Source organism: Diadema antillarum, unplaced genomic scaffold (genome assembly GCF_040938485.1).
Source record: "Diadema antillarum isolate AM-2024a unplaced genomic scaffold, OU_Dant_1.0 seq00000697_RagTag, whole genome shotgun sequence".
Lineage (NCBI taxonomy): Eukaryota > Metazoa > Echinodermata > Echinoidea > Diadematoida > Diadematidae > Diadema > Diadema antillarum.
This window is the reverse complement of record NW_027271602.1, coordinates 1,379,336-1,391,508: the sequence shown is the minus strand read 5'-3', so window position 1 is coordinate 1,391,508 and position 12,173 is coordinate 1,379,336. Positions and strand designations below refer to the sequence as shown.

Sequence of the window (12,173 nt, the reverse complement as noted above, 5' to 3'; positions counted from 1 at the left end):
GAAGTCAAAGGTCAAAATTCTGTGTAGAAGTTTCGAAGCCCTCACCTAGTGCCATCACATAAAGCAAACGGAATCGAAATCGGGTTAGAAATGGCGAAGGAGTAGCATTTGCCAATGTACAATATAGGTCAAAAATCAAGGTCAAAGGTCAAAGAAGTCAAAGGTCAAAATTCTGTGTAGAAGTTTTGAAGCCCTCACCTAGTGCCATCACATAAAGCAAACGGAATCGAAATCGGGTTAGAAATGGCGAAGGAGTAGCATTTTGAAGCAAAATGTACAATATAGGTCAAAGGTCAAGGTCAAAGGTCACAACTGAAATTCTGTGTAGAACTTTCAAAGCTCCCATGTAGTGCTATCATATAAAGCAAACAGAATCAAAATTGGCTCATAAATGACAGAGAAGTAGCAAATTAAACATTTTGATCACACACGGACGCACAGACAGACAGACAGACGGACGGACGGACAGACAGACGGACGGACACACGGAAACACACACGTACGGAGCCCGTTTCATAGTCCCCTGCTCGAACTCGTTCGGCGGGGACAATAATTGTAGTGATGATTGTTGATATTAGTTTTGGTAGTGGTGGTGGTACATGATGATCGAAGAAGACATATGGCTGGCAATGATAAAGTAAACATCATGTTTGAATAATAAATCAATTTAAACAATACGAAACCAATTTTGTACAATCATGGACTGGGAGAATGAATTGCCATTTGATTTAAACAGCACATAATTAGATTTTTTGTTTTAATGCCGATTCAAAATACCTCTATAAAGCTAATTAAATTAATCTATAATACAGACATTTTATCAATCAAAATTGATGATTACTCTCCCCTTTCTCTTCCCTCCCCCATCTCTCTCTCTCTCTCTGAGGATTTGGACTAATACATCATTCATTTGCTTTTTATGCACTGTGAATGTAATATCATTGCATATTGGCAATTGTTTGTTTGAAATATAGGCCTGTTTGTCATACTGTATTTCATATACTGTAAAACGAGGAGTGTTCGTGTGCATTTTAATTTTGTGAATTTTGCAAAAGCTAAGATTTGCAAATCTAAAACGCACGTGAAAGTTCTTGTCTACACTATACACACTGAATATTAGAGGCAACTCACAAAAATTTCATGCCGCGAAAATATCGTTTCTATAGTAGCCCAGTGGCATACAATCGACAGTAAACCATGAATGAATGAAAAAACGAATAGATTAGTACATCAATATTCCAGACAAAATACATAAATGTATGTATATTGAGATAACATCTGGATTCTTTCTGTATCTATGATGCTAGTGCATGAAAATAATCAATATAATCATGTGAAGATCTTAATCTACACAGACTTCAACTAAAAAGGAGCCCACAGTATGCCTTTCTGAATCATTTTTATAATCTGATATTTAGTATACAAGGCCGAAGCAGTCATTCATTCATTCATTTATTTTTTTTCCATCTACAACAAAACTTGTAAATACATTTCATTTTTAATGTTAAGATACAAGTATATGTACATGCATATGTCAACATTACAAAATATGACAAATGAAATTTATGGATATGCCACTGATATGATGAAAAAGAAAAACCACAAAGAACATTCTAAAGTTTAGAAAATGCAGGAGATGGGGAGGAATGCTAAAAAAGGCAATGCTTTTAGGGTGCATTCCTCCCAAACATACAGTACCTTAGTAAAACAATCATAATAACGATTATTATTATTAGCGCTTATTATAACTACTATTAGCGCTCAGAGACATTTCATGTGATAATGCGCTATATAAATATTGTGAATCATTATTAAACATATAACATTGATCTTCTATTTTTGTACATGAAGCCCTAAACAAACACCCAGACAAATCCCAACACTAAGTCACTGTCATGCAGAAAATAGAATAGGAAAGAGAGAGAGAGAGAGAGAGAGAGAGAGAGAAGAAGAAGACCTGATAACATTGTTTGAAAAAATAAAATAAAACAATGATGATAGTGAAGACAAAAAGTGATGGATGAAAGGAGCCACTAAGATATCTATACGCATAATGTTGAAGGAATATTCAAATCAAATGTTCCGGTACTTCAACAATCATTGAGAAATCAGCAGAAATTTGTTCTTTTTTAATATGAATATATATATTTAAAAAAGAATCATATTTAATGATGAAGTTCAAATGAAGTAAATATCTAAAAAAAAAAAAAAAGATTCTTTAACTTAATTTTGAAACGATTCAAACTCGGGGCCATTTTCAAATTATTACTCAGGCTATTCCAAAAGTTTGGTCCAACAACAGTAAATGTGGTATGAGTAAATATAGTCCTGGTTAAAGGCAAATAAAATTCATTAGAATGACGAGTTGGGTATAGCTGTGGAAAGAGTTGTTTTTCACAAACGTGCCACTGAAAGTGGGAGATAATAAATTGTTACTGAATTTGTACATGAGTTGACAAAGATGATAATGATAAAGAGCAGTCAATTTTAAAATCTTATTCTTAAAGGACAAGTTCACCTTCATAAACATAAGGATTGAGAGAATGCAACAATATTAATAGAACACATCAGTGAAAGTTTGAGGAAAATTGAACAATCGATGCAAAAGTTATGAATTTTTGAAATTTTTGTGTTGGAACGGCTGGATGAGGAGACTACTACAGCTTATGAGTCATATGCGTACAACAGTATAAAGAAAAAGTAAAGAAAATTCAACATATTTTCACTTTTTTTCGCATAATAATAGAGCACTTGACTTGCCTCTTTCTAAAGGCAGGGGGAATAATATTACCCATAACATTTGTCGGTAACGAGTCGGGGGAATGCGTACTTTTTCCAAAAAATGAAATTTTGTGAAATTCTCTTTATATTTTCCTTATATTGTTGTACGCATGTGACATCTAAGTTATTCACGCACTGCAGTAGTCTTCTCATCCAGCGGTTACTGCACAAAAACTTCAAAAATTCATAACTTTTGAACGGATTGTCCGATTTCCCTCAAACTTTCAATGATGTGTTCTACTAATATTGCTACATTCTCTCAATCCTTATGTTTATGAAGGTGAACTTGTCCTTTAAGAAACAAAACGTCAGCATGAGATCTCTAAGGTACATCGCAAACTAAACAGGGAATAATTTTCCTGGTATCGCATCGCAATTTGCTATGCATTTTTACACCACTGCTATGCAAACTAACTTTTGTGTAGCAGTTTTCTTACATAGAAGTGTACAGGATATCATTGAAGATATTTTTCACTAGCTGAAATCGCTAATCAAATTTGAGTTTGGAAATTATTCCCTGCTAGATATATCGCTACGGCGACTGATATGCCTCTGCCATAATGCATGGTTCTCCTAATAGGTCTATAGTACAATGTCTTGACAATGTGTGATGACACTTTCACACAATTGGCAAAATATCAAAATGACAGGTTTGACACAAATGTGCTGAATGTTCACTTTCCTATAACTAGGTTCAATTGGATGAATGATTAAAATGTCAGAGTGCAGGTACTTGGGGAACTGATGATTTTTACTTGACTTTTGACCCTTTTATAAGTTTATGCATTGAGTAATTTTCAAGGTATTGAGAAAAAGTATAATTTCAGTATCAAATGGGAAAATAGCATTATCTAAACCTGGCCTTTGACCTTTGACCTCACAGTTCCAAAGAGAATCACTGTTAGGTTGAACATGCATAAATATGTAAGTTTCATGATGACACCTTGAGTTACTTTTGAGATATGGAGGAAAAAGTGCAAAAAAAAAGTAGTGATATTTTGAGGAGTTGACCTTGACCTTTGACCCCTGACCTTTGAACTATGACCCCTAACTTCCCTAGATAATCACAGCCCATTGGAACAAGCATATATACTAAGTTCCATGAAGATACCTTGAACCATTTGCGAGATATGGAGAAAAACATGAATTTTCAACCTTTTTTTCACAAAATAATCTGTGACCTTTGACCTTTGACCCCGTGACCCTAAAATCCAAACAAAGTATTATCCCCCCAGGATATACCCTCATACCAAGTTTGATGTAAAACCACCACACGGTTCTTGAGATATCGACAAAAACCAAACGGGACGGACGTACGTACGGACGGACAGACGGACGGACGGATGAACGGACGGACGGACGACCCGAAAACATAATGCCTCCGGCCACTTCGTTGGTGGAGGCATAATTATACGAAGGCCTTGTTTTTAGAGACATAACAGTCTATCAAGATACATTGAATGAGTGTTTCCCCTAGGTATGATACCGTAATTAAAGGACAAGTTCACCTTCATAAACATAAGGATTGAGAGAATGTAGCAATATTAGTAGAACACATCATTGAAAGTTTGAGGAAAATCAGACAATCCGTTCAAAAGTTATGAATTTTTGAAGTTTTTGTGCAGTACCCGCTGGATGAGAAGACTACTGCAGTGTATGAATAACTTAGATGTCACATGCGTACAACAATATAAGGAAAATATAAAGAGAATTTCACAAAATTCCATCTTTTGAAAAAAGTACACATTCCCCTGACTCGTTACCGACAAATGTTATGGGTAATATTATTCCCCCTGCCTTTATAGAAAGAGGCAAGTCAAGTGCTCTTTTATTATGCGAAAAAAGTGAAAATATGTTGAATTTTCTTGTGCATTTTCTTTATACTGTTGTACGCATATGACTCACAGGCTGTAGTAGTCTCCTCATCCAGCGGTTCCAACACAAAAATTTAAAAAATTCATAACTTTTGCATCGATTGTCCAATTTTCCTCAAACTTTCACTGATGTGTTCTACTAATATTGTTGCATTTTCTCAATCCTTATGTTTATGAAGGTGAACTTGTCCTTTAAGATAAGACAGAATCAAAGTTGCCTAAAATATAAGGAGGGTGGTTGTGGGAAAATACAACTGAACTTTATTCATTACACAATGTTGCAAGATATTGTATTCAATGCTATCAATATGTGTCTTTCACGAAAGTTTATTGTCAATTGCCAATCCTATGAACTTCGTTGATGAAACAGTCATCGTGAAGTTGAAGAAGGATTAACCCAAACTAACCCAGTAGTGTATCCACATTACCCAAGACCCAATAAACAATATTTTAATTTCAGTAAGAGTCATCCACTTTGAATCCGATTCTGTGAAAACTGATGACCGTGCCAACGTACTGTGTGCATGTCCACACAAAATCCACGCGTATGCGTACAAAAACCATCTAGTACACTGATAGTCTTTGCTCATTTGACACAATTAGCAATTTCGACGTGTTAGGGTTATGGAAAAAAAAAAATCACGCCTGGGAAGGGGGGGGGGGGGGGGACATAAGGAAGTCTTGTTGCTAGTGTATTTCAAACAAAGACCAAAGCCTGTGTAAACAACACATGTGGAATCAGTTACCTCTTCAGTTAAGGGAACTGTCATCTACAGAGTCATTCAAATCCAAACTTAAAACTTATCTGTTCCTTTCATACTGAGGACTGTAATTGCTGTATGTCATTAATATTGGATCAATATTGTATTTTTAATTGGTATATGTTGTATTCTTTATTTGGTATATATTTGTTTTTGTTTACCCTTTTCTTATTTGTTGAAATGTTTGAATATGTATATGCATGTAAATATATATCTTTTCATTTTTGAAGCGCCATGAGCGCTGAAAAGTGGACCTGTGCGCTATACAAGTAGCCACTATTATTATTATTATTATATGAAAAGTAAGTCTGATGCACTTCAGTTTATGTCTGATGAAGGATTCTTGATGATATACTAATACCTACTGGTCAGATCAGCAAACTTCGTAGGCCCATACTTGGCTGTGGATTGCTCCAAGTGGTTTAGCATCTCTGCAGTACCCATGTTTTGGAGAAACACGGAGAAGCGATAGTTGTATTCTACAGTGTTTACATAAATGATGCAGCAAGAGGAAAAATGAAAAGCATGGAAAACAGGTTAATGGGCACACACTGATAAATTGTCACTTGCTTATAGACACATTGACTGTGAAACTTTCTTTGGCAGTCTATGGGGTCGGGGCATATGAAAATGAACATGTTAAGGCATCCCGGTTGTTGCTTGTTTTTCTTCCCTTTGTACATATTCTTATAGCATAACAAAATTTGAGGCAGGCATCATTGAAAAAGAAGTTTAAAGCACATTGATGTCTAGAGTGGAAGCATAAAAGGATAGTATAGTTTTGGTTGAGACCTAACTTCAGGTTTCTGTCATTTTTCGGTGAGATGATGAGACACCTCTTATAAAATATGACAGAGAGTATAATTTCAAGAGGAATTCAATATTTGATGAAAATTGGTTTTAGAATGGCTGAGATATCCAAAAAGAGTGATCCTAATAAAAGGTGGGACGCACCTTTTATTACAATCGCTTTGTTTTACTGTGTTTTTGAATGTTTCAGCCATTCCAAACCAATTTCCATCAAATAAACTTTGGAGTCCTTTAAGAATAGTACAGTATAAGTGGTTTCTTGGAATCTCACAAAAGGTTTAAAGACCAATCCTTGTCTCCACCATTATTATACCATCTCTCTAACATAGGAAACAATATCTGGTTGTCTCTTTTTTTTTTTACAACACTCATTACCAACATAATTATCTTATATTTTACTTGCTTTGAATTCCATAAGACTGGCAAAACAAAAAAACAGAATTGCTTGTTTTACCTTTTGCATTATTATCTTTCCTGTACGCCCTGCCATACTTCTGGATGAAGTCATCAAACAGTTCTTGATATCGCAACTGCTGTTGATTGGGGTTTTCCTGTAAGAGCATCATAAAAAGAAACAGTTGATGAAAATTTGTGATTGTGATAGGCCTGTATAATGCTACGTTTACACCATGTTCCCCGCGGCAACAGCAGTCACGTTTCAGGCCACCGTGGACATGAACGGGATGGATGTGAGACAATGCGGGGGGACGGGAAGGGCAAACATGACAGGCTGTGATTGCCATGGATGCCGTGTCAGATTTTTAAACTGTCAAAAAATTTGCCACAGCAGTCATGGTGCTAAAGAGAAACCCAGAAAGGCATAATAAAATGGGACACCAACTAAAGTAACTAAAGCTACGAAGTTGTAACGTTATAACGCAGCGTAGACAGTGCAGTGTCGCACCAATTTTGTCCCTTTTTTTGCATGCTTCTCGCACACGCACATGTCGGTGTGTAAGCGCCATTTCTTCCCCCGACCACGTGTTCAGTTTGAGCCACCACGCGTAAATATTTCAAACTACCTGACGGCACTTTTCCGCCAGCGTACTTCATTTTTTGGCGAGGACACTGTGTACACCTATCTCATCTATAGAATCATTCCAAGAGAATTGACCTTTTTTGTGTGTGAATTACAGTGTAAAAATGATACTGAGCAAAATCAAATTGTACATGTGTTTGTTACTTTTTCTAAACATTGGCGCAAGTAGAGCAACTTGCGTATTTCGCGCTCTTGGTGCTCAGCGGAATATCGATGATTTCATGAATTATTTTGGCTGTAATCTTTTACGACGCCCACGCCAGAAGGGGTTGAAAATGCATTCTTTAATTAAAAAGTAAGAATGCCTTTTTCAACCCCTTCCGGCGCGTGGATCACAAAAGGTTTCAGTCAAAATAATTTATGAAATCGCAATCCCGCTGATATTTGAGGTAGAAATAGGTGCAAAATTGATCATGAATTTGGCTGTGTCGTGACGTACCTTTCAAATATGCAGTCATGATCCTTTTTGCGCTTTTGTGAAATGTGCAAAATGAAAATGAATGAAATTAGATCTATTCAACACTGGTAAATGTGTTTTTACTTTCTCTAAACATCGGCACAAGTAAATTAACATGACAACTGCTGCAAAGCCGGGGTTGGATCTTGTGTTTCAAAGTCATGACCACAGAGTACAAAATGCGTGCATGCGCTTCGATACTCCTTCGCTGGCATGACCGCAAACAAACAAACGAACGAACGGAGGTCGTGGAATTATGCACTTGTCAATTGTAGTCCCGGCCCCTGGGTACCCGGGGATGGCCGGGACTTGCATCGCACTTGCAATTTTGGGATGTTACACCACCCGGCCAAGTCCCGGCCAAGTCTCCGACCGGTCGGGCAAAATTTTCACGGAAATCCCCCACCAAGTCCCCGGCAGACCGGGCAAAATTGAAGTTGAAATCCCCGGCCAATTCCCCGACAGTCCGGGCAATATTTGTGCAGAAATCCCCGGCCAAGTCCCCGACAAGCCGGGTATATTTGCATAGAAATCCCCGGCCAAGTCCCGACCCTCAAGGCCCGGTCACACTGCCCAAAAGTTGCGTAAGTTTGCATGAATCACGCAAGAAATTTGGTTGTGCGTGCTTGTCCGTTGAGAATTTTCGCTGATTTACGCGATGAAAATCACCGATGAATTGCGCAAGAACTACGGAAATATCACTCAAAAATCACTAAACCACACACTTTCAGCGCATAGGCACGCAAAGGCCCCATATAGGGCGAATTCGTGGTTGTGCGTGACGACTGAGGTCCACGGAAAATCACGCATCATTAATCTGCGCTTTATCACAATTGCGTATGAATCGCGCATGATTTGCACATGAACGTGACAGTGGCAACATTTTGGCAAACGATCACTGATATTCCACGCATATTTCACGCGTTTTTCGTGTAAGAACAACGCAAACTACACAAAAATTACGTAAAACTGCGCAATACTGCCTAAACTTTTACGCGAAGCCGAATTTTTAGCTGCTCAAAAACCTGGCCTTTGAGGACCTGTCACACTGCCCAAAAGTCACGTAAACGCATGAATCACGTAAGAAATTTGAGCCTTATTTACGCGATACATGCGCAATCCAGTGCGCATTTCATGAGTTTGTCTGGGGTCTACAACGTGGAACCTTCGTAGTTGTCAGCCGATGTGCGCCGGATCGGCGCTTTACGTAATTCCGGGTTTTGGGGAGCTCAAAACTCGGCTTCGCGTAAAAGTTTATGCGTTATTGCGCTGTTTTACGTAATTTTTGCACAGTTTGCGTGGTTCTTACGCGAACAATGCGTGGAATATCAGCGATTGTTCGCAAAAATGTTGCCGCTATCGCGTTCACCAACGACTCTCCACTGACGATTAGCAGACATAAATAATGACGCATGTTTCACGCTTGTAACACCTCGTACACTGGGCGTAGGCCTATGTATCTCTAACAGCACGCAAAAAGCGCATGTATTTTACTGATACACTAATGTATCACTAACAACTCACGTATGATTGTGGCGCTATGCGTGATTTTTCTGTAGTTCTTGCGTGATCTTTCCGTAGTTCTTGCGCAATTCATCGGTGATTTTTCATTGCGTAAATCAGCGAAAATGGTCAAATTCTCGACGGATAAGCACGCAAAACCAATTTTCTTACGTGATTTATGCGATTGATTACGCAACTTTTGGGCAGTGTGACCGAGCCCGCATGGAATCGCGTAAAGCGGCGCACATCCGCGGACAATACGATCGAAGGTTCCACGTCAGAAAAATTCATGAAATTCAATCGCGCATGTTTCACGCTAGGCTCTATTTTCTTACGTGATAAATTGAATGCGTTTACGCGACTTTGGGGCAATGTTACCGAGTCCTCAATAGCTGGGAATTGCTAGTCAAGCGAAATAATTTATGGTCACATTACCGTACTGGAAATGGTACAAGTCATGGTCAACTCTCAAGCAAAATCTGGCTCAATCCCGGCCAAATTCCTGCCCCAAATGCCTGCCATTTGGTTGGAGCGAATTTCCCCCGACAAGCCCCGGTTTATTCCCCACCCACCGGGGCAAAATAAGTGAATCTCCCCCGACAAAGCCCAGCCCATTCCCGACCCACCCAGGCAAAATAATTGAATTTCCCCCCACAACACCCCGGTACATCCCCGGCCCACCGGGGCAAATTAAGTGAATTTCCCCCTACAAAGCCCGGTCTATTCCCGACCCACCCGGGCGAAAAAAATGCTGAAATCCCCGCCCAACTTGGTTGCAAGTCCCGGCCATCCCCGGGTAACCATGGGCCGGGACTACAATTGACAAGTGCATTACATATGCATATCGCCAATGCATGGGGCTATGAATGATGAAGCGAGTGCAAATACCTGAATGATGAATGAAGCGAGCGCGAATAGCAACCATCTTGTGGGCTGCTAATGACCAAAACTATCATGGTACAAGCTGCACTGGTACACATAAACGAAAGCTTGCATAAAACTTAATGAATAATAATAATAATAATAATAATAATAATACAGGGTACTTATAATGCGCAAGTTCCACATAGTTAACGATGCGATTGCATTCTATTTCTCTCTGATCGGGGCTGCTCTTTTTCTTTCTACTGACCCCGCCAATGCTATTTTTTACCGGTCATGTCGGACCAGTACCTTTGGCAATTCCTGAAAAGTTACTGGCCCGACAGTGACTTTTACCAGTCTGGGACTGTCGGACCACGCCAGTGTGCAGCCCTGCTTTATTGCTATATCTCTGTATGTGAGTAACATTGCACTCTTATATTTCATAGGGATACTACCAATACAATAGCCTACAATGTCAGAAAACTAAATTTCTGTGTACAGATACACTTTTAAAGTTTTCCACTTTTCTAGCCCAACACTAGTGGAACCACAAAGTCTGAATGGCAAGTTATAATGACTACAAATTAGGGTTTCTCAACTAATCAAAATGCAAATGAGGGACGTGCCAAAATTGGTATGTCCCACAAGTTACTTTATTGGTCATTATTTCTCTATTTGCATAAAAACCTTTGACCTTATTCAAGAAGGAACACTGGGGACAGCAAATCCAAAATCTATAGGCTTGTAGATTATATCATGGTAGACCTTTATACAAAATTTGAACAAAATCCATCGAGGAAAGTAGCCTATAGAGTGCACACAAACCATCCACTTACAACATGACCTTTGACCCTATAAAAGATGGAACACTGGGGGCAGCACATCCAAAATCTACAGGCTTGTAGAGTACATCATGATAAACCTCCATACCAATTTGAACAAAATCTATCAAGAAATGTAGCCTATAGAGCGCACACAAACCATCCATCAACAATATGACCTTTGACCCTATAAAAGACGGAACACTGGGGGCGGCACAACCAAAATCTTTCAACTTATAGCTCACATCATGGTAGACCTTCATACCAAATTTGAACAAAATCTGTTGAGAAATGCAGCCTATAGAGCGCACACAAACCATCCACCAATGATATGACCTTTGACCCTATAAAAGATGGAACACTGGGGGAGCACATCCTATATCTATAGGCTTGTAGATTACATCATGATAAATCTTCATACCAAATTTGAACAAAATCCGTTAAAAAAGGTGACCTCTAGAGCACAAAAACTATGCACAAAAATATGGCATTTTACCCTATAAAAGACGGAACACTAGGGGCAGCATAACCTAAAGTTATAGGTGTGGAGATATTACCAATTTGAACCTCCATACAAAATTTCAAAGAAATCCGTCAAGGTTTGTGGCCGCTAGAGTGCACACAAGAATGTGACGCGGTGGCTGCGGCGTAACGCTGCTGAATCCAAAGTATCCTCTGGCATTACATGCCGGGGAAACAATGAATGTATTGTACATGTTGTGTTTGTACAATGTATGTTTGGTGTCGTATTCTATTTAACTACTCAAGATTCATTGTCACAGTATCTTGCTTGATAAAAAAGTTGTTCAAGGTTTGTGTTTGATCTTGATATGCGACTATGAGTGTTGTGTCTTACACTAAACAAACGATCACAGTCACTCAACAATAATAGGTATGACACAAATTACACAACAGACTTTCATCATAGTAATAAATGAACAACTTTGCATTAAGGACGTTCCTCAGTAATGTTAGTACGCATCCTAGCTGCGCAGGTTGGTCAATGAGAAAGAGTGTAGAATTAAGAAGCGCATGCACAAGTGATGAGCTGAGCTAGCTGAGCTGAGCTACGGATACCCAACAGCTCCCCACCACAGCCGCGCTTGGCGGCCTGCCCGAGTGCCAACTGTATGCATTACGTATTTCAGCGGTCTGAGCCACATTTATGTACATGGTCTTGGTAGCACAGCACTGATCGACGGAATCAGGAAGCTTGGAAGTGGAATTGAGCTGTTTCCATTTTCATTCCGTATTATCTGTTTT

At 39.0% G+C, this 12,173-nt stretch overlaps 1 protein-coding gene across 1 annotated transcript in view; it reads right to left on the bottom strand.

The window, feature by feature from the left end:
* Nucleotides 1-12,173, bottom strand: part of LOC139737644 (cathepsin L-like) — a 128,409-nt gene that overhangs the window by 81,776 nt on the left and 34,460 nt on the right. Inside the window, exons 2-3 of the mRNA XM_071648320.1 lie at nt 6,681-6,777; nt 5,782-5,895 (exon numbers count right to left, since the gene is read on the bottom strand). Coding sequence (XP_071504421.1) covers nt 5,782-5,895; nt 6,681-6,777 — 211 coding nt within the window. The remainder of the gene's footprint in view (nt 1-5,781; nt 5,896-6,680; nt 6,778-12,173) is intronic.